This window comes from Rhodnius prolixus, unplaced genomic scaffold (genome assembly GCF_049639745.1).
Source record: "Rhodnius prolixus isolate KJV_2025 unplaced genomic scaffold, Rpr scaffold_2, whole genome shotgun sequence".
NCBI classification, from domain to species: domain Eukaryota; kingdom Metazoa; phylum Arthropoda; class Insecta; order Hemiptera; family Reduviidae; genus Rhodnius; species Rhodnius prolixus.
This window is the reverse complement of record NW_027411592.1, coordinates 33,079,635-33,103,721: the sequence shown is the minus strand read 5'-3', so window position 1 is coordinate 33,103,721 and position 24,087 is coordinate 33,079,635. Positions and strand designations below refer to the sequence as shown.

At 35.0% G+C, this 24,087-nt stretch overlaps 2 protein-coding genes across 6 annotated transcripts in view; one reads left to right on the top strand and one right to left on the bottom strand.

Moving 5' to 3' along the window:
* The window catches only part of LOC141449514 (uncharacterized), a 195,413-nt gene that overhangs the window by 147,528 nt on the left and 23,798 nt on the right, over positions 1–24,087 (bottom strand). The window lies entirely within an intron of this gene.
* Positions 12,854–18,432, top strand: LOC141449515 (tubulin alpha-8 chain-like). The gene is made up of 4 exons (XM_074119038.1): positions 12,854–13,013; positions 14,070–14,361; positions 15,648–15,949; positions 17,504–18,432. The coding sequence occupies exons 1-4, from the start codon at positions 13,011–13,013 to the stop codon at positions 18,293–18,295; spliced, it is 1,389 nt and encodes a 462-aa protein (XP_073975139.1). The 5' UTR covers positions 12,854–13,010; the 3' UTR covers positions 18,296–18,432.

Genomic DNA, 24,087 nt, shown 5'->3' with positions numbered 1-24,087 from the left:
ACTTGACAATTCATTATTATCAACTATTTCTTCAATTGATGAAATTGCCTTTTTTCACTAGCCGGCTCCAAAGAGATAGCTTGTCTTTGAATGTTTATAGCTTTTCATAGCAATTGATTTTAATTTATATTCTTGCCTTGAAGCGATAAACTTAGCACATTCATACGAGTGATTATGTCACTCAAATACGCTAAGATTTAGGCGAATCCTTGCGATTGCAATTCTTCAAGAAGATCAAAGTGACTTTCCTACAGAAAATCTTGAATCATGAGAAATAAAAATATGAAAAATATTTGATAACTAATATCCTATTATTTTCCTGGATTCTTATCGCACCCCAGGGTTGGGAACCCCTGGATTAGGCTTTAAAAGCGGAATTGACGGCAAACTCAAAGTACCATCCTCAACTGAAAGTACCACCACTTTACTGGATAGATTTTCCAACTCGCAAAATGGCTCCTACGAGTTTCTTAAAACCCATTCTACTTTTCAATGGGTCTAAAACTTTTATTTGAAACTTTCCCGAGGGAAATTCGAATAAAAACAGTTCTGAGAGAGAGGGTCGAATAGGCTTTCCTATAGAAGACCATCTGGGTATAATTACGGAATTGCGTCATACGTATTGCTAAATTTCCGAGTTTCATGTAAATTCCACAATCGGAAGTTCCACTTCTTTTATTTTTCAAAAAATAGCTACATCGATTTTCTCTAAAACTTATTATCCCAACTGCCAACTAGAGTTGGTCTAGAATTTTAATTTGAGAAATTTGTCTAGAATCTATCGGAGAGAAAATGGATATTCTTCCCTCTAAATTACAATTTTAGAATAATAATCGATTAAGCGTTGTATTTTTTTTACATCATTAAAGGCAATTAAATGTTTTTATTGGTTCAAAATTCCAAAAGTAGAAAGTATCTCCTTCATTCTCTATCAATTTTGCATTTAGATTAAGAAGTTTTTTATTTGAATAATATTTTGGAGAAAATCATTTTCGGGAATTTTGAGTTGGAATGTTGCTACAAGTCAACAACCCGAGGATCGCAGTGAAAGTGTTCCTGTACACCAGATATTATATTTTTTTGCCACAGATCCCGCCAGTTTTTAATTACTAGGAACCGCTACTGTTAATAGCATTTTATTATTAATAACAGAGACCATTTATTTCCTTATTTCCGTTTTGAAAAGTGGCTCAATTAGTTTTTTTTTTTTTATTATTATTACTTTTCTATCTTATCTTCTCCAACTGTTTACTTTCTCTTGCCCTGGTTCAAGATTAGAGACCAAGACATCGCCAGGAGTATATACCCAAACGACATTGACTAAAAACTACTCTATCGATCTTAGCGGATACCTTAATGGTTTCTAATAGTGAGAACACTGTGTGTGGCACGATTGCAATAGTTCCCTCTTACTATAGTAGTACCAGGAAGCGAAAATAATTCACCCGAGTTTAACATTACGAGATCTATTTGTTTCTGAAGCCGCATTTTATATTAAAGACCTCTTCTTCTCCTTCTGGGCTAGCATAAAAGCCCATGAAGAGCCTTGGCCTCCAAACTACTTTCCTTCCACTGCTCTCTCTCTGTCCTGCGGTCACCTATCACCATTTCCTCACCCCCAATATCCTCAAGTCCTCTTCCACATCATCTAGCCAACGTAGGCCTTTAGCTTCCCCCGTTATCCAGTAAAAACTTGAGTATTCTGTCTTCCACCATTCTTTGTACGTAAGTGACCCAACCATCTCGACCATCCGCGTTTTATCACACTCACCATATCCTGCTTCAAATAAAGCTTTGACCTAAAGCGCCATTCCTTTTCTTAATGAGCCAAAAACTTATCTAAAGTTAAGGTACACATCGCACTTCTGTAGACAACTGTCCATCCTAAAATTGTTTTATAAAAGACTTCTTTTACTGTAATTTTACGGAGTTTTAATTTTTATCATGATAGATTGCAGCACAGTTTTTTTACTTTCTCGAGGAAAAGTTTCTCAAAGAACAAAAAAAAAATTTAAGTGCATATCACACCACTAAAATTGCATATCTTAAAGATGTTTAACACCCCTTTATTGAATCGTATTGTGTTGTTCTAAGAAGGAATGTCAGTACGCAGCGCTCAAGATATCCTTATCTCATGGAAGCCACGAAGCAGAATGTAGTCATGATGAAGAAAGAAGTGAAAGAGGCTGCGCTATTCCTCAAATTGAATATTGGGAAAAGATAGGGCTGGTTTTTTCCACCAATATATAGGTAAATTGAGGCGTTAGGAGCCAACAGTAATTGTGCGGTACCAATATGTTGGTTTTAACCAGCCCTCATATAAAGTAATTGGTTAATGTGCAAACAAGACCACAAAAACAATAAATAAATAAATAAACAAATAAATAACACCCCTTAATCGTAAGAATAAACTGCAATGCAATCCATCGAGATGCATATCCAGTAACTAAGTTTGCACTGTAAAAACTTTCAAAATATTCAAAATAAAAACCAAATATCTAGAGATAAATGTGTTTGGATCATTGGTAGATTATTCAAATTTACTTTCTAACGGAAATTCAGCATTCCAAGTTTATCATGGTCAACTAACGTACGAGTATAAACTGGTATACCTTGAAACAACTTAATATCAAAACAATGAACGATATAGGAACAGTGTACTGCACTGGTATTAACCTAAAGTTTGATTTAGATACCAAGAAAGAATGCCGCATTCTTGAACTGTTTCTATTTGAAAGTATAAAGAACCAACAATGACAATGCAGACATAGACACTGAATGACCTCTCTCGGGAAACGTTGTACCGAACGTGGAAACAAATATACATAACTTTCAAGTCAAACTACTTTAAATAATTAGAGAAACATATACAACCACGCAGTAGCAGTTAACTTTTCATTCAGAATGATTACGTAAAAGTGTCGACAAGTTTTTTTTAATTAGGCACTTTCTTCTCTAAGCGAGAATTACTTTAATTAAGCTCGTCAGATTACTTCTTTTTTAGAGAATGAGAGAGACAAAGTGTGAGAGAAATTTATTCAATCAATATTTACAAATTAAAGCGCAATAATCCTAGAATAGTTCTATAAAACTAAGTTTTAAAAATAAGAAATTTATAATAAAAAAAGAAGAGGATTGAATTTTAGAAGGTCACTATTTTCTAATTTAATAAAACTAGATAAAGAGGAAATAGTTTTACGACATGACGTAGCTTGTTAACCGATATGGAGAAATTTTGAAAAATTGCCTAGTATTATTTATTTAATGATTTATATCGCGGATAGTAATAAAAATAATAAAAAACTATGGTGCTGAATAACTAGTTATTACCCGCATCAACATTCAATTACTGCAGAAATACACATAGTAAAGTGAGATTAGAAAAACTTCAATACAAAAGAGAAATTTTAACTTCAACTAAGCAGGGAGCTCATATTTCAATTTTATGATTATTATTCTTTTTTTTAATTTTACTTATTTTATTTTAAGTTTTTGTGTATACACGAGGTATGGCTATTAAATAACGAGACTATTGCAATAAACATTTTATTCTATATTTATATATATTTAGTTATTATCACCTTCAATATACACCCCTCCCCTATCCCTACAACGCTCCTTGCGAATTTACCATTGTTCGAAACAGTGCTGGAAGTCTTTTTCTGTGAGCTCCTGCATGACGCGTGCCGCTTTTTCTTTCACAGCTTCAACGGACTGAAATCGTGATCCTTATATTGCAGATTTGACTTTGGGGAATAGATAAAATTCACGTGGGGCCAGGTCAGGCGAACAAGGCGGATGACCTAAAACTGGGATGTTGTACTTTGGCTAGAAACGTCTTGACAAACAATGCAGTGTGAGCCGGCGCGTTGTCTTGATGGAGAACCCCCATGACTTGTTCTTCCACAAATCGGGTCGTTTTTTTCCTTACTCTTTCACGGAGTTGAGCAAGTACCTCACGGTAGTAATGTTGATTAATTATAATCGATATTTTCATCCGTTTTGGATGTGGAAGGGCGACCCATGCAGTCATCATCTCCGACGTCTTCTCGGCCATCTTGGAAACGCTTGAACCACTTGCGCACGTGATGAACATTCATCGCCATAAACTTCTTTTAATAAAAGATAAGTTTCAGTAGCGATTTTATCAAGTTTTGATGTGAAATTTCACGACAATTCGTTGCTCTACTACATGTGTAGTATCATGTTTTCGGCAAAACGAAACTAACACCTCTTACACACACAAACGGCGGTTCCTGTTAGACAGATTTCTCTACAAACACGTGAGACGCTACAATCGAAAGAGATGGTTTTACGCTGCACAGCTGTCGGTAGTTAGGATTTGGCGCTTGCATAGTTCTTCTGTAGCAGCATCAGTCTCGTTATCTAATAGCCACATCTCGTATTTAGCCTATATCCCCAATTTTCGAAAACAGAGCGATCTTAATTTACAGAGTATGTGCCTCAATACTTGAGCACGCGTGAGAAATGAAAAGTTTCAAGGAAAATCCGGACAATAAGACGTTATTCCAAACTCAGCATACAAATGCGTACCATCCTTGGTTGGCCACTACAGGTTAAGAGAAGTAACTGTTTGCTTTTGCTTGAATTTAAATGCAGATTAAATGTTCAAATAATATTAGCTCTACAGAAAGCTTTTAAGAACTAAACATTTAGAAATGGGAACGATCTTTAGAAGGCTAGGACTTCTTTGATGCTCATTTTTCATTATTAATTAGGTTCCTCCATATTCCAAGGTTTAGCTGTACTTAAATCGTAACCTTTCCTCGCTATTTTAGTAGTGTCTTTTTTCATACTCATCGTGGCTGATAAATGTTATTCAATAAGGTGCATAAGAGCCGATCGTTAAAGACGAGGACCGCAAGAGTGAGATGTGTTGTAGTATTTGGTCCTAATCCCGAGAACTTGGCCAAGAACTTATAACCACAGTTATATGGTAATTTTTATCAAAGCTTTTTTGATATCCGCCTGCATCTGAGGCACCTGCACGCTACTAAATAAAGTTTTAATTTAAGACGCATCAAAATTTGGGGTCCATTGCACCGGGAGCTTTTTTCTGGACTCTGGCCAGTGTTCTGTTGTTAAAGAGAGCTGTATGAAGCTCCTACATAAAAGAAAATCTAAGAACCAGCAACTAGATTCGAACCTGGCGGAGAATCCAGTACTCTTATATGTAGTTAATTCCTTTCCTCGAACCATTTGCTCTCAAAATTCTTATTAATTTGAATAACTGTAACATTACTAACCTCCATCTTTCTTATATTACTTGAATATCACATTTTGTTTCTGCTGTGGTAAAAAAGTGCGATAGGGTCTAATTTTCAAAGTTAAGTTTTCTAAGAAATGTATGTTTTGAGGCCTTCCGAATCAGACCAAGTGGTTTTTAGAAAATGAGATAACACAATATCTCCCATCTCAATATCTCAAAGAAATGAAATATCCCAGGAAGCTTTATATTTCCATTTGCTTCTACCAGTATAAACAAATCCCAAATACATAGAATGAAATGATATTTACGAGTATTAGACTCGGTAAAATAAATGAATAGGTTGCCTAGCGTAGGTATCAATAAATAAAATATTATCTAATCTTGCCTACAAAAACGTGCTCTTAAAAATGTAACTGGATATCCCAGGCGATGGAATTGTTTGTGGCCCACGGCCGCTCCAAATCTAATCAATCTACACTCTCTGGAATCAAATTTCAAATAAAGCTATCTCAAGTTGGTCATTAGTAATTTTGAAAACTGTTTGCAAGCAAAGATAAGAACCTGCTCAATGGTGCAATTTCAGTGCACTTTAGGTCAGTTAAAGTGTTGACTCCTAGTATAACATTCCTATTTTGAGAGCGATATCCCATTACCGATGGAGATACATTGCATTCTTCAAACAAGCTTAGCTAGGAAGCATAAATATAAATGTATCTAATTCTAGGTCATTCAACTATTTGAATTAAGAAAGGAGAAACTGTCTAAGAAATAGCACAGTTTCGTTGTGATGTCCCTTTCTGAAATGCAAATTTCTCTGCCCGAAGGCACGAATAATGATGAGTCATAAATTTACTCTTGGTATAATACTCAAGCGCACAACTTTAGGAAGTTTAAAGTTTGCAGACTCTGTCGGAAAATTGAAAATTCGAAATAAGATTTAAGAAATTGAAAATAATCTAAAAATTATAAGTATTCGCTTCGGCGGTACATACGTACACTAAAATACTCAAAAAAATTATAATACACAAGTTAGACGGAGTTTTGGGGCGCTTGGAAGGAACTGAGTAAAAAGATAAAAGAGGTTTCTCTAGGGAGAAACCACATAACCGAGGCTAGAAAATTAGTTGCATTAGGCGCCACGGTAGCCGAGCGATTAAAAGGCGAGACCTGCAAAGCTAATATGTATTGTTGGTTTAGTGGGTTCGATTCCCGGTCTTAGGCCTTGGATTTTATTTAATGGTTAATAAAAGAAATTTACGGTAAAGTATGTTTGCTAGTCGCCTCCATCCACGACACCTAATTGGTAGTTGGACGTTAAGCCCCGCCTGAAAAAAATAGGCAAATAAACAAAAAAAATAGTTGCATGAATACGAGAACAATCAACAGGAAATGGGTTTAATTTAATCCGTTTTTGAAATTGGAAAAATGTCTCTACTTAAAATTGACTCTCTTGTTAGCTCGAACAGCTGTAAGTGCATTAATTTTATTAAAATTTTATTTATTACTACTTTACAATTCGAGGCGACACGGTAGCCGAAAGGTTAGTGACGAGCCTCGCAAAGCAAAGATGGATTGTGGTATTGGGTTCGATTCCTGGACTAGGTCTTGGATTTTATTTAATGGTTAATATTAGGAATTCCCAGCAAAGTACATTTAATGGGCGCCTCTGTCCATGGCACCTAATTTGGAAGACGATACAAGTTGGGATGTTTATAAATCTGGAAATAGACGTAAACAGTGCAGTTATAGTTTAGTTAGGTCTCTTATTTGTAAGCCAAGAAAAAGAAATGAGGTATATACGAGGGTCGTTTGAAAAGTCCGTGCAAAGTCAGAGAGATAGCACTACTGGCGCGTATCGAGGTTATGTTTAGTTAGTAGCATCTCTTGGAAGAACACACACCAAGTTTCAGCCAGATCGGTCTATTTCTTTGTGTTTGGCATTCGTTTGAATCGAGGAAGTCGAGTGATTTTCAAAAAATGGACGAAAAAGAATTTCGTGTGTTGATTAAACACTACTTTATGAAAGGCAAAACGCCTCAGGAGACTAAAGAGAAGCTTGATAAACATTATGGTGACTCTGCACCTTCGATTAGAACAGTTTATAAATGGTTTCAAAATTTTCGGAGTGGCCATATGGGCACAAGTGACGCTGAACGTTCTGTACGCCCTGATGAGGTTACTACTCCAGAAATCATTGATAAAATCCATGATATGGTGATGGATGACAGAAGAGTGAAGGTGCGTGAGATTGCTAGTGTTGTGGGCATCTCGAATGAACGGGTACATAATATTTTGCATCAACATTTGGACATGACAAAGCTATCCGCAAGATGGGTGCCGCGATTGCTCACGCTTGACCAAAAACGAAATCGTGTGAAGTGTTGCAAGGACGGTTTGCAGCTGTTCCAGAAGAATCCGCAGGACTTTAAGCGTCGTTTCGTCACTGTGGATGAAACATGGATACATCACTACACTCCTGAGACCAAAGAACAATCTAAACAATGGGTTACCAAGGGGGAATCTGCGCCAAAAAAGGCGAAGACCGTTCCTTCGCCCGGAAAGATTATGGCGACTGTCTTATGGGATTCGCAAGGAATAATCCTCATCGACTATCTGGAAAAGGGTAAAACTATTACAGGTGCATATTATTCATCGTTATTGGACCGTTTGAAAACCGAGCTGCAAGAAAAACGCCCACGATTGGCTCACAAAAAAGTCCTTTTCCATCACGACAACGCACTAGCTCACAACTCAGCAGTTGTGGTCGCAAAATTAATGGAAATAGGGTTCCAACTCGTTTCACATCCCCCCTATTCTCCAGACTTGGCTCCCTCGGACTACTATTTGTTCCCCAATATGAAGAAATGGCTGGCGGGAAAAAGATTTTATTCAAACGAGGAGGTGATTGCAGAAACGAATGGCTATTTTTCAGACTTGGACAAATCCTATTATTCGGAAGGGATCAACAAACAAGAGCAGCGTTGGACGAAGTGTATAAGCCTAAAAGGAGACTATGTTGAAAAATAAAAAAGGTTTACCCCAAAAAATTAGGTAGTTTTTATTTTTGCACGGACTTTTCAAACGACCCTCGTATGTATGTATCAATCTGAATAGAAGAATTCTAAGAAATATGTTGCACGCCAACTGCATCAAATTCTCTCCAATTCTACTTACAAGACATTAAACATGGAAAACAGATTTTTCGTAAGAGAGTGAAAAGTTAAAAATGAACGTTTTTCTTTTCACTGTTTGGAGTATAAGTAATGAGATAAAGCGCTGATGGCCTTAGATGTCGATGTGCAAAAAAAAAAAATTATATAGTTAAAAGGTTAACGGACAATCTAAGTATTTTTAAACTTGATTGTGATCTATGCTAAGTAAAACAAATTGACTTACCACCAGACAAAGAACCAACAAAGAAATATTCTTCCTTACCTGAAAACAATAACTACATTAGCCATTAAGAAATACGCCATCAATTTATCAAAATACAAAACAGGTACTTAATCGTTTCAAATCAAGGACTATTTTAAAATAGATCCTAAATAGAAAAACTTCATTGTTTGCAAAGCAATATTATTAAATGCAAATAATAACTTGGCCGTTGCATAACAAGAATGAAGGAAATATAAAGCTTTATACACGAGCTTGATTATGCACTTCGTTAGGTCTAGGTGCATAAAAGCAACTTCTGCATCAAGAAAGCAATGACAGTTAAGTAGAGTTAACAAGAACGCTGGAGAAATTTGAAATCTACTTTTACTTCGTGCAAAAAGTATAACTTTTGCATAACTTTTTTTATGCAAATTATAAAAATATGGAAAACAGATGGGGTTTTCAAGCTGTATAGGTTCCCTTTGATCGGCTCTGCCAGGAATTAGAGCGTAACGGGGATGTAGTTGTTATCTGGTGTTTCACATTAACGGTGTGGGCAGCATAACTTTTATAGAATTATTATTTACTTTATGTCCAAGATAGTAACACTTTTTAACAGATGATATTAATTTTTAATCTTTAAATTCTTTTACACTTTTATATTTATGACCAATAATTTTTATTATTCCCAAAATAAACTGCTCCACAAAAAAAGTGGCGCACTTTGAAAAATGCGTTTATTTTTTGTTTTATCACATTTTGGGGAAAGATTATTAGTTTTAATTATTTTCATAAACTGTCAGGGAACAATTAATCGAATCACGGCCCAAAGTTTCTTGTAAATAGAGAAGCAATTCCTCGTTTAATCCCCTTAGGTCTTTTAGTGTAAACAACAACATGAACTTTACCTCAACAGTAAATAAATTTATTGACCTCTACAGTTGCGTTTCGACTTTTTTCAAGCTGAAAGCATTGCAAACTTGAATTTCAGCAGAGCAAGTGGCCCGTGTTATTGCATTAGTTAAGGATGGACGGAGTCAGCGGTACGCAGCACGAACGTTAGGGTTGCCTGAGACCACCGTCCGTAGAGCCATCCATCGTTACCGGGAGACAGGCCTCTGCACTCGCAGACAAGGTTCGGGTCGACCAAGAGCCACAGAAGCACTTGATGACCGATTTATTAGAAGTCACAATCTGAGAAATCGTACATCAACTGCTTATGAAACAGCTCAAACACTGCTTACTGTTCGTGGAGTTTCAGTCAGTGCCGAAAATGTACGAAGAAGGCTCGCTGAAATGAATTTACGCTCTAGGAAGCAAGCCACAGGACCATTGCTCACCGTAGACCATCGGAGAGCCCGTCTAGAGTTCGCTAGGGAACACCGCAACTGGTCTGAAAACGATTGCAGAAACGTTCTCTTTTCAGACGAGCCCCGTTTTGCTCTCTACGCACCTGATGGGAGGCGACGAGTTTACCGAAGGCCTGGGGAGCGCTACGCTCCGTGCAATATTTCTGGTAGACTACCATACGGAGGTGGTTCAGTGATGGTGTGGGCTGGGATTTCTGTGGGGGCTTATACTGAGCTCCACGTGTTCAACAGGGCAATCTTGAATGCAGATTTGTATGTGAGGGAAATTTTGCAGCAATATGTGATACCCTATGCACCATTTATTGGGGAAAATTTTATTTGTGTGCAAGATAATGCCCGGCCACACACTGCCGCCTGTGTTGTTCAATATCTACAGGATACTGGCATTCGTGTTTTGAGGTGGCCAGCCCGCAGCCCGGATTTAAATCCAATCGAACATCTTTGGGATGAGCTGGGTAGGCGATTAAGATGGAGAAATAATCCTCCCAGGAGCTTAGAAGAGTTGCGAGGTGCTCTGGTGGAGATATGGGAGGAATTAGCACAACATTTCGTGAGAAATTTAATAAGTAGTATGCCGAGGAGATTGGATGCAGTAATGCGAGCAGTACACGTTACTAAAATTCTTTTTCTCTTTTTTTAATCAGAAGAAATACATTTTTTTTCAAACTAATATTTTGCCGAGAAGTACTTTTTTGTTAAATTAAAGGTTTTCATTTCTTTTAGATCATTTTTTATGTTATTTTAGCCTTCCCGTAACTTTGTACTTCTTATATTTGCTAACTAAAATAAAATGTAGAACAAAAAAGTTACAGAGAAAAAAAAATAACGCATTTTTAAAGTGCGCCACTTTTTTTGTGGAGCAGTGTATGATCATGAGAAGTTGTACACTAATCCTTCTTCTGATCAGAGAAAAGTTTATTTTATTTTTTTGGAGACTTTTATGAACGTAAATTTTATACAACATATTAAAAATGAAATTCTCTTACACAAATGTAAAGGAATCTGAAAATAGTTACTAAAAAATTCAATTATAATTCAACGTAAAGAAAAATGTATAAAGCTTTGTGCATATGTTCAGTTATGCTTGCACAAGCATGGCAGATGAAAATTTCATCAATTATAAAGCAGCTGTACAATCAGCGGGCTTACGCAAAAATAAAAAATAAAAAAACTTACTAAACCTCAAGCATGCTTGCACAAAATGATTGTGTATAAAGCATGCTTGTCAAGGTTGCTGTTTATACATGTTTAGCCAGGGATGTTTAAGGGTTACAGAGTAACAGATCCCCAAATTTGAAATATAAGCTTTTATTTTAGTGTAGTTCAATTTGACAAAAGAGTAGAATAGATGTTGGAAAATTTCTTTTGGTACAAAAACGTTAAAGACAAACAGGAAAAACAAAAAACCCCTATGAACTAAATACAAATGAACCAAATGATCAGAATTAAATTTTAAAAAACGCAGCAATAATCTTGTACAAAAGTTTGATATCTTTTTATTTTTTTAAAATAAAATTATAGCCATTGGCTATGTTCGATGTGTCTGTTCTAAAGTTAACTGTGTTTTTTGTTTCACTATGAGGCACATTTCTAGAAAATTTCGTTTGTACTGGTTTTTTCCCCTATCGAGTACTGTCACATTCTGGAAGTCAAAATTGGATTTATTATCTAAGTTGTGGTGTCTAAGTTGAAAGTTAAGAAACTTTGGCAAAAAGACGAGTTGTTGTTTTTATTTGGACCGATTCTTCGCCAATTTTGAATCCTTAGTATAATAAGAACATTATTTAGAGATACTACATCTTAAGCTGGCTAATAGTGAGTGAGTGTAAATTTAAGGAGAAAAGTAAGCTTGCAACCTTGATTAAAAGCTGCTCCTTCGGCCGGTAACTCCTTTAGACTATAAAAAGTGCAGGATAAGAGCCAAAATATAAAATTTTGAATGTTAGTAGTAGGAGTTAGGTTTGTTGTACCGAAGTAGTTCAAACAACTTCTATTTGAAAGATAAATTTCTAAATTCCCGGGATAATTCGGATAAAGGCACTTCGCGGTTAAGGTGGTGGCAGTTGGACCCCCTTACTCCTTAAGTATTGGATTCCTCACACATTAAACGACCGTCAAAATGATCAGCGGTATGAAATTTGTGCTGCACTTCTTTGCTGAAACAACACAGCGATCCTTTTCTGTCCAGAATTGTGACGCGATGAAAAGTGGATCCTCTACGACAACAGCAGTGGCTTGACAAAGGAGAAGCAGTCCGACATTTTCCAAAGCCCCCAAATCATCAAAAAAAAAAAAAGGTTACTGTATGGTGGGCTTCATTTGGTCTGATTCATTACAGCTTCTTGAATCCTGGCAGAAACCATCAATGCCGAATCGTATTGTAACCAAATTAGCATAATGCATCAGAGATTGGTATTAATGAAGCCATCTTTAGTCAATCGAAAGGGGCCCATTCTGTTGCATGACAACGCTCGGCCCCACATATCTCACGTTTAACTTCCCGAAAGTTGTTGGAGCTTGGCTATGAGACTCTGCCTCACCCGCCCTACTCATCGGACCTCTCGATACAGAGGCTTCCTGCAGTTTTATTGCGAAGTATTCTTACAATTGTGCGATCCAGATATATCTCAAAATTTATCTTTTGCTTCTGGACTACAGATTATTGATAATGATTTCTATTCCTAACACACTTGTAGGCAGGCATTTGACGATTTCGAGAGTAAATATTGAATTTCTAACAACTCTAGAAAGTAGTAGAGAAAAAATAATCATAATACTGCGGACCCCACTTATATTCAAAAGATTCTCTTAATAATTAATCAGACTTAAAGAATTCAACAAAATATGTTAGAATTAACACATGTACTTGGAATTAACACACCCATGTGTAAATAAATTAATTCAACAAATAACAATCGGTTTAGATTCATAATTTTCAAATTTTTGTTATTATTTTCTAAATGATCCCTTAAATACATTAATTACTATTAGTAATTCCAAATTCCAAATTTTAGTAAAATAAAATTTAACAAAACATGGTAAGTTTATTTTCTTAATCTTTTTATATAATACTACGGAGCTACTTAATTTTATGATAAAAGGCAAATAATTTTCTTGAAAATTATCTAATCTAACCAGGAATCGACGCTCCCCATAGGGAAGTATAATAATGTATGATTAGGCTATAAGTAAAGTCACCGGAGAAAAAAAATTACAATAGCCTTGTGCCATCCAAGAAAGTCAGAGCAGAGAGGAGCGAAGACTTAAGATTCCTGGTTCGGCTCCGAATTAATAAAGTTAGAAATAAATGTTAAAAACTGGTAGCATTATTCGAGGAGATGGTTCGAAGAGATTCGGCAGGCTACGGTTCCGCAGCTAGCCCAGTTCTATGTAGGTACTTCCTCAATCAAATGGCGATTTACTGTAATGTGGCAAGTCATCTTCCTTAGCTTGAGACTTTCTTTCGTCCAAGAATTTCGTTTGAGCGAACCTTGTCAGACTCCTTTAACCAGATCCTAGAGTGTGCCTCACAATTCTTCAGAAGAAAGTATATGCTTCTTTGACAGCCCTTTTTACAATGGCTCCAAATGTAGTTTTGAATGAAATGCCTTAATTAGGATGTTGAAATGTTACAAGATAAAAATTTCTGACGAATCCCTTTCCTGAGCTAAGATAAGTCTAGCAGGAGGTGGTGAAGACATCTTGGGTGGCCTCCTTTGTGTTCCAGCCAGTTTTTATGGAAGTTTCATTCTCTTAGTAATCTTTTCTATTTGCTTTACTGTGTGCCTGCTCCTGCTAAGCCTGCGATCTTCTTTATTATGCAAAAGTAGGACGCCTAGTCAATAAGTACAACGTTCAATCTCGTAAGGTAGTAAAAGTAATTACAACTGTTTTAAGTGTATTCCTTTTGTTAATCAACATTTTAGGTTTCTTTAAAACTAAAAACTAGTGATTTTTCCAAAATAGAGAGAAGGAGGAGGATTACAGTTTTTGTGTAAGTTAATCCCCAGGATTAAGAAGGAATCATATACTTAGTAATTATTTTTAAAAAAATATATATATAAATGAAATTTAATATTATTTTAAATTTTCAGAGGGAAGTGATATCAGTTCATGTTGGACAAGCTGGCGTCCAATTGGGAAGCATCTGCTGGAGATTATATTGTCTGGAACATGGACTAAATATAGATGGCACATTCATCGGCAGAGACCAATCCCTGACCAGCGCAAATCTTAGGGAAAGTTTTGAACAAATGAATGTAAAAGAAAAAACGGATTTTGCTAAAAATGGACCAAGTGAAGGATTTTATTCATTTTTCTCAGAAAATGCGAATGGAAATTATTCACCAAGAGCTGTTTTTCTTGACTTAGAACCTTCAGTTATTGGTAACAATTCTAATTAATAACCTTCCATCATTAAGAATTGCGGATATTAAATCATTAAGTGAATAACAGTCACCTATTACAAAAAACAGCTTTAAACTTTGATATGGAAAAGAAACATACCTTAATTAAAAATTAAAAATTTAATTTAAATTTAAATTCAAAATTCAAAATATAAAATAACCGGAGACTGCAAGAAGTACATCTACTTTCCTCAATTTACAAAAATAATTATAAGATAAACCGGGATAATCGTGGATAAAAGAGAGAAAAGAATAACTTAGAGCCGAGGACTCTTAAAAAAGTAACATTAATTGGCCTCACTGACAAATAATTCAGAAAGACCTTTACTCGATTCTTTTAGTAAAATTTTAAAGCAGAATTACAAAATGTAAAATATAAATTGTGTCCAGTCTTTAATATCTGAAACAAAGTCAACACTTTACATTTCTTTGTATAGATGTTCACTAAAGGTGTTATACACCAACTGAACCGAGAAAAAAACAATCTAATAAAAAATGATTAAAAGAATCACTTGAGTTTAAGGAATATGTACATATATTTTCGGGATGTAATTGGGTTGTAGTTCCTTAAAATGAAGATAACAGAGAGGTAGACATAGTTGAGTCTTTTGGTGGCACTGGATAGTCGCAGTAGAGTCTAGGTGGCACTGGATAGTCGCAGTAGGGTCTAGGTGGCACTGGATAGTCATAATTAGTTAGTTCTACGCAATTAAGATTGCTAATATTGCAAAAATGACTACTGAATATTTTTTTGTTGCTTTTTCAACATCTTGGGAGCGGTAATGATTTGTAAAATTGATTTTTTAAATATTCATTATTTTTTACATCAATTTCTCAATATCTATTAATAAATTTCAATTTCTCAAGCTAACTAGTCTCAGTTACTGCAAATTGATTTTAAGTTAATCAAAACTCTTGGTGAATAAAGAAAAATTTCAAGATAACACTGAAAGTGTGCGAAACAGGTCCTTCTCGAGAAGCCTAAACCAATCGGCTTTTGTTTCGTATTGCCTCGGACTATGCAATTCATAAAGTTATTCTTACAATGAGCTCCCTCCATTCCTCAAATATACTCGCAGAGTGGAAGAGACCAATTCCTAAAAACCTCTTTTATGTACCCATGGCAGCTCAATCATATCTAATTTACTCACATAACTGCGCCTATCATAATGGGCTTACATTAGCTCAATAAAATTTTTGACAATTACAACCTTAAAAAATGGAAATTTAAATTAACATTGATAAAAAAACCAATTTTCCAAATAGATACAATAAGAAGAGGCGATTTAAAATCGTTGTTTCTACCAACTGCACTACTGAATGAATGTGAAGATGCAGCTAACAATTATGCAAGAGGTTTTTACGCTTGTGGTACAAAGGTTATTAACCGTATGATGGATTGCATTAGGAAAATGGCAGAAGCTAGTGAAAAGTTACAAGGTTTTATGACTTTCCATTCATTCGGAGGCGGAACCGGTTCTGGATTGCATGCGCTGCTTAATGAACATCTGGCAAATGAGTACAACAAATCCAGTGTACTTGATTCAGCAATTTTTACGTCCCCAACGGTAATTATAATTAAATATTTAACTGAGAAATTTAAATTGTTAATTGATTAGAATAACAAAAAATTATCAAAAATCTTTCGCAATCTTTAGATGAGCCACAAGATCGAAATGACCCTTGTTAGTGGTTCTCATCTTCTTGTTGTATGGGCTCCCTTTTGATGTCCAATGGAATACATCCAGCTTCAAGATCATATGGATTTTTTTGGTTTTTAATAAAACCCTACCCCGAACAGAGGAGGGGTGTAAATGCAGAAAACTGGGATTTTGCGAACTGACTTTTCATTCATTCAAATATCAATTTTTACCATTTTAGTAAGCAATTTAGTTTAGAACAATTATTATTTTATAAAACGGAAGTAAAAAATAAAGTAGCAATAAAACACAGAAGTGAAAAAGTACAACAGGCAGGTACCTAGTTAAAATTGCTACAAAAATCGTTCGAACTATTCAAACAAGGAAGTGGGAAAGAATTTTAGCAAATTTTTAGTTTCTTGACTGCAATTGTTAGCGCAACATATTTTAACGACAAAATGGAGGTTTTTTTTCATCAAAGTTAATTAATAATAAATCAAAACTAATCAATTTTTGGAGAAGGAACAAAAAGAATATAACCATTTTATTTTTGAATTATTATTAGTTAACTTTGATCAAAAAAAACCTCCATTATGTCATTAAAATAAGTTGCACCAACAGTTGTAGTCAACTACTGCGTTTTATTGCTACTTTATTTTTTACTTCCGTTTTATTAAATAATAATTGCGAAAAACTAAAATGGTTACTTCTCTTTTTGTTCCTTCCCCAAAAATTGACATTTGAGTAAATTAGTAATGAAAAGTCAGTTCGCAAAATCCCAGTTTTCTGCATTTACACCCCTCCTCTGTTCGGGGTAGGGTTTTATTAAAAACCAAAAAAATCCATATGATCTTGAAGCTCAATAAATGCGCAACTTTTTCTGAAATTATGTAATTCCTTGATTCATTAACCACTGAGAAAATGCAGTTGAAAATTTTAACAAAAATCATCGAGAACGAAATTTTTAGACATTCAAGTAAAAAGTTCATTGTTATAAGAAGAGTTTTGAGGCTCGGTATTGAGCTTATTTATAGGAAATTTAATGCTCTTTCGTTTGGTATAAGCAGATTTGTTGCAGGACAAAGGATAAAAAAGTTACGGCCATTTTTATGGCGAAAAACGCGAATATCGACGGAAAAGTTAAAAATGCAAATATCTTGGACACTATTGAGAATCGGGCCAAAGTGAAGAGAATATTTGTTGTTGCATTTGAGCTGCTGAATCACCTCCCGAAGTTTCGACCTCTCCTCCGTATACACCCTGTATATTCGAATCTCTATGAATTTTGTTTTTCTCAAACTGGTTAAATTTATTATTTCGATCGCTATTTCATGAGATTAACTTTATAGTAAAACAGAGTTTTAGTCAAAATATTAAGATCGAAAAAGTCAATTTGAAAATAAGTTTTTGCAAAAAGAGTTGTAGGATACTTCTTACTCTTAAAAATATTTAATTAATGTTTCAAATCAAAATGTGTTACAGCTTTCAACTTCCGTAGTAGAACCATACAATGCCGTACTATCAACCAGCAGAAATCTCCTAAATACATCCTGCGTATTTTTGGCAGACAATGAAGCAATGTACAACATATGCCAAAGTAAATTAGAAATTGACAGTCCAACGTATAAAAACTTAAATCATCTGTTAGCGCAAACAATCAGCAGTATAACGGCCAGCATCAGATTCCAAGGGACACTGAATTCTGATTTTACAGATTTCCAAACCAACTTAGTACCATTTCCAAGGATTCATTTTCCAGTAATAAGTTATGCGCCAATAATTAGCGAACAAAAAGTTAGTCGTGAATGTATGTCAGTGTCCGAAATGACTAGTACTTGTTTTGAAAATTCTAATCGTTTAGTGAAATGTGAAAATGAGCAAGGAAAATATATGGCATGCTGCATTTTATACAGAGGTGACGTACTGGCCAAAGATGTTAACCAAGCTATACATCAGATAAAAGGTAAAAAAGGTGTAAAATTTGTACCTTGGTCGCCGACTGGGTTCAAGGTTGGTATTAACGATTCAATACCATGTACGCTGAAAGACAGTGAGAATGCAAGCAGTACGAAAGCAGTGTGCTTAATATGTAACACAACGGCTATAAAAGAAGCATGGTCAATATTGAATTATAAGTATCACATCATGTTGAAGAAACGGGCCTTCACTCACTGGTTTCTTGGAGAGGGGATGGACGACAGTGAATTCTACGATGCCCAAGATAATCTTCTTACGTTGGAACAAGAGTATGATGTCTTAAATGTGGAAAATTAATCAAGAATATTGAGTATTTTAGTTCATCCTTGAACAAATTCTTTCACTTCATTGGTGTTTGTTAACAAGGGGTATTCTTTTGGGTGGGGAAAACAAAAAAAGAAAAATAATAATAAAAAATTTGTTTGATTTATTCATTCATTGTTATCTCTTCCTGCAGCATCTTCTAGATCCGGGGCGGACAAACTTTCTCTGTAAAGGGCCGCAAAAGGTTATTGGTTTATTACCGAGGGCCGCAGTATAAATATATATTTAATGAATTAATTTATATTTATTTCGGGTTCTTATTTATTTTTAATACAGATTATTTCATTAATTATAATGATATTTATTAACAAATCAACATACGAGGGTCGTTTGAAAAGTCCGTGCAAAAATAAAAACTACATAATTTTTGGGGATAAACCTTTTTTATTTTTCAACATAGTCTCCTTTTAGGCTTATACACTTCGTCCAACGCTGCTCTAGTTTGTTGATCCCTTCCGAATAATAGGATTCATCCAAGTCTGAAAAATAGCCATTCGTTTCTGCAATCACCTCCTCGTTTGAATAAAATCTTTTTCCCGCCAGCCATTTCTTCATATTGGGGAACAAATAGTAGTCCGAGGGAGCCAAGTCTGGAGAATAGGGGGGATGTGAAACGAGTTGGAACCCTATTTCCATTAATTTTGCGACCACAACTGCTGAGGTGTGAGCTGGTGCGTTGTCGTGATGGAAAAGGACTTTTTTGTGGGCCAATCGTGGGCGTTTTTCTTGCAGCTCGGTTTTTAAACGGTCCAATAACGATGAATAATATGCACCTGTAATAGTTTTACCCTTTTCCAGATAGTCGATGAGGATTATTCCTTGCGAATTCCAAAAGACAGTCACCATAATCTTTCCGGCCGAAGGAACGGTCTTCGCCTTTTTTGGCGCAGATTCCCCCTTGTTAGATTGTTCAATGGTCTCAGGAGTGTAGTGATATATCCATGTTTCATCCAAAGTGACGAAACGACGCTTAAAGTCCGGCGGATTCTTCTGGAACAGCTGCAAACCGTCCTTGCAACACTTCACACGATTTCGTTTTTGGTCAAGCGTGAGCAATCGCGGCACCCATCTTGCGGATAGCTTTGTCCTGTCCAAATGTTGATGCAAAATATTATGTACCCGTTCATTCGAGATGCCTACAGCACTAGCAATCTCACGCACCTTCACTCTTCTGTCATCCATCACCATATCATGGATTTTATCAATGATTTCTGGAGTAGTAACCTCAACAGGGCGTCCAGAACGTTCAGCGTCACTTGTGCCCATATGGCCACTCCGAAAAATTTTGAAACCACTTATAAACTGTTCTAATCAAGGGTGCAGAGTCACCATAATGTTTATCAAGCTTCTCTTTAGTCTCCTGAGGCGTTTTGCCTTTCATAAAGTAGTGTTTAATCAACACACGAAATTCTTTTTCGTCCATTTTTTGAAAATCACTCGACTTCCTCGTTCAAACGAATGCCAAACACAAAGAAATAGACCGATCTGGCTGAAACTTGGTGTGTGTTCTTCCAAGAGATGCTACTAACTAAACATAACCTCGATACGCGCCAGTAATGCTATCTCTCTGACTTTGCACGGACTTTTCAAACGACCCTCGTAAAAACGGCATTGGTGACTTCTAAGAAATAGCTTCATATGTTCCTTCATCATTTTTTCTATTAAAAGCCAGACGAAATAAAAATAATGCGATTGCATTCACATTTATTTATCACTATATAATAAATAACCAGAGAAGAAGCGAAAATCCGTAGCTTCGACGGCGAGAACACGCTCTGTCTGTTGTCAAAGTGGCGTACTAAAAGTCGAGCGATCATACAAAGAAAGAGCCCGGATTACGAATATAAGATTTGAACGCTGAGACAATAATTGTACTAGCGAAAATTACCAAACTTTATTAACATCAAATTTGAAATATTTTAAGGCCCGCGGGCCTCCCGTTGCCCGCCCCTGTTCTAGATGGTGAATTCTGTTTTTTAATATTAAAAAGCGGTCACATATTTTTTTTAAAAAAACTTCTAACGTATCGAGAAATTTATTGTTTTCTCCAGAGTAAAATTGATTTCTTTAGTATTTTGACTTATGAATTAATATACATCATAATTGTTGATTCTACAGCACGAATTGTGGATTTCAAGGTTGATTATATCGATAACACAACTATCTTCTACAACTCTAGAGAAAATCCCAAAATAGACGTACTGAAAATCCACATTTCAGTCAAATGATTTTACTTAAACGCTGAATTTTCATTTCGAATTGATTTGCGAGATGAGAACTATAACGGATGGGAGGAACACGCGGTTTTAGGAAATAGGAAATATTCACTTTCGGATCGTTCAACAAAATCTTCATTCAAACGTCAAGAATATAAAAAAAAAATTCATAAAATGTGGTAAAACAGCACACGCCACATAGCGAAAAATATTGCCTATTTTTTTTTGGAGGAGAGTCTTACCGGGCCTAAAATCGGACTAAAATCAATTTTTCGGGAAAACATATTGTATTTTTTTTTTTTTGAGGCCTCTATGTGACCTGTCCCAGGAAATCCAGTATCCAAAATGGTTTTCCAAAAATAAAAAACAGTGCCAAACTGGAAAGTTCTTAGTTCTATTTTCTCAAAATTAAACGAGATGCATGACTGGAGCTAAATCTAAATAAAGCACCCCCCCGCAAACTAACCCTCAACAAGACTATACACGGTGACCAAAGTTATATGCTCCACCCACTTTTTTTTTAACGGCGGGAAATTTCGAAAAAATAAAAAACACGTATTAAATCATTTTTAGTCTAGTTTATTTTCAGTGATTGACCCATTTTTTTAAACCCTTGTATCTCGAGATACAGCATCCAACTTTTGTTTTTCAAATAGAACATTATATTTTTTGTTGCATATTTTTGTAGTATTTGATCTCCTAAAAACAACAAAAAAAATTTTTGTGAAATTGGTTAGGTTTTTCAAAAGTTATGGGTATTTAAAATATAAAAAACAGTTTACTGTCAAAATTACGTTATTTTTTTTTAAAGAATCTATTCAAACTGGACACAATCAACGGACAGGCAAGCCAAAACTCTGGACTCCCACGTTCTGCTTGTAGCAGCACTTATGGTGGCGAAGTCAAGATCTAGGCAGGCTAGAAGTATTCGAATGAATCGAACGACCATTCATTAATTGATAATTTTAACGATTGCAGTACTTCCTCTTAGTAGGTGTAAGAGCATGATGGCACTTCACAGCCACGTAGAGGCGCTTTAATCACTTCTTCGTGCTAAATTGTATCAAAATCGGACTAAGCGTTATAGAAATATTGGTAATAATAATTAAAACTGTCCGGTAGGACAGTTGTATAAGGGTTGATCGTCAAAAACTGCACGAAAAAGTGTAACGTTGAAAAACACCCAACTTTGACAATTTTTTTCTCTTTTTCTATAAAAGATAAAATTCCCAAATTTTCTTTAAATTATAGGACAAACCCTCCTTTATCACTGAATTTTTTTTGCAACAACATAGATGTAATAGGTTTCGAGAAAAAAGTTGCTGAAAATGAGCAAAAACAGCATTTTCAGAAATTGTTGTTCTTCTTCTTCTTCTTCTTCTTGTTGTTGTTACCTTTTTTGTAAACCGCGTACCGCCTAAACGCGTGAACCGATTTTCATGAATGAGGTGTCATTCGATTCGCAATTTTTTGTAGATGTGCCTTTTGGGGGTCTCGACGCTGTACATTGAATGGGAGAGGAGTTAGCCCCCTTTATGTCCCCCTCCAAAATTATTATTTCTAATTTCTCTGTAAATCTTGGCCCGATTTTGATAAAATTTGGTAGGATGATAGGGTTAGGGCTTCCCTATGTACCATTAATGCGACGATCTGCTCTTACACTTGTTAAGAGGAAGTATAACAATCTTTCAAATTATCGAGACGTGAACCGATTTTCTTGAATAAAGTGTCATTCGAATCAAAATTTTGTACAGATTTGTACTTTAAAAGTCTCGACGCCATGCCTCATAAGGAGGGGAGTTTGCCCTACCCAAATAAGGCCCTTTCTAAAACTATTATTACCAATATTTCTATAACGCTTAGTCCGATTTTGATAAAATTTAGCACGAAGAAGTGATTAAAGCTCCTCTACGTGGCTGTGAAGTGCCATCATGCTCTTACGCCTACCAACAGGAAGTACTGCAATCGTTAAAATTATCAATGAGTGAACCGATTTACATCAATGAATTGTCGTTCGATTCAAAATCTTTGCCTTTTAGGGAAAAGTACAGTAATCGCAGTTTATTTTTCTTGCTCCTCTTAAAAGGAAGTACTGAAATCGCAGTTTAATTTTGCTATTTACGTACAAATACCTTCCTATTTTATTCAAAACGCTTTCTCAAAAGAATTGTTATTGAGGATGGTTTGGGGACCGCAATTATAATCATTCTTTAAAAAGATCTCTCCAGTAGTTACGGTTCCGACTTAACGCCTTATCAGGTTATAATGATAGAATTGCTTATACCAAATTTTAAAAAAATCTGTAAAGCAGATATGTAACTTTGCAAAATAGACAAAAAGAAAAATCTATCCAAAAGGTACAAAAATCTCCTTAACAAAAACTTACAGTTTAAAAAGTTAAGTATAAGGGTTGATTAAACGCCAAAAGGTACACAAATCAGCAAGTACCCATCATTTCATTTATACTTCATTGATATGATTTAAGTAATTTTACTGCATTAACTTTTCCTTCACATTTTTAGAATTTATTAGATGTCACAGACCCTTATGCTGGCCAGTTCATTCATAACATTTTTTTGTTATAATTATGATAAAATGAGTTCTGAATTATTCTGAGTAGTCACATATACATGCATGTTAAAGTAGAAAAAGACAAAGTCAGAGTCAGCCACTGTTTAAATTTGAATCACGAAGGATTTAAAACAATATTTCAGTCTTGAATTCGTTTTACCGAAATATTCGTGAGCACAAATAACACACAGTTAATAACAAGTAGATTATTCAACAATAATTATTCATTTCTCAATTGTAATTTAATTTAGTCCCCCTAATTTTACTTATAGTAAAATACTGGAATAATTAGCTGCCCTAAAAATATGCATATCTTATTTATTTTATATTACACATATTACAACATTGAAGGATGAATACCTAGATTGAGAATGTAATTGAAGAAAACTATATTATTTGCGATAAAGCCAGATAATTATTACCTATTATTATAAACGTTTGACTACTTCATACAATAACAATTACTTTAATCGAAGAATGAACTTAAACCGACGATTTTTATTTAAAAATAAAAATAAATAAATAAAATAAACAAAATCATTGATGTATGTTGGTGTAAACTTTTTTTAAAAAAAAGTTTTTGAAATCTTTAGCCTAATTTTTTTTTCTTTCTAACCTGTAATTAATAGTTTGATTATTATAGATAAATAGATTCTACAGTCTACAGTCTAGAACAAATATTTTGTAGATGAAAATGGCCAGCATAAGGGTCTGTGACACCTAATAAATTCTAAAAATGTGAAGGAAAAGTTAATGCAGTAAAATTACTTAAATCATATCAATGAAGTATAAATGAAATGATGGGTACTTGCTGATTTGTGTACCTTTTGGCGTTTAATCAACCCTTATACTTAACTTTTTAAACTGTAAGTTTTTGTTAAGGAGATAATAATAAGGGTCTTACTTGGGTGGGGCAAACTCCCCTCCTTATGAGGCATAGCGTCGAGACTTTTAAAGTGTAAATCTGTTCAAAATTTC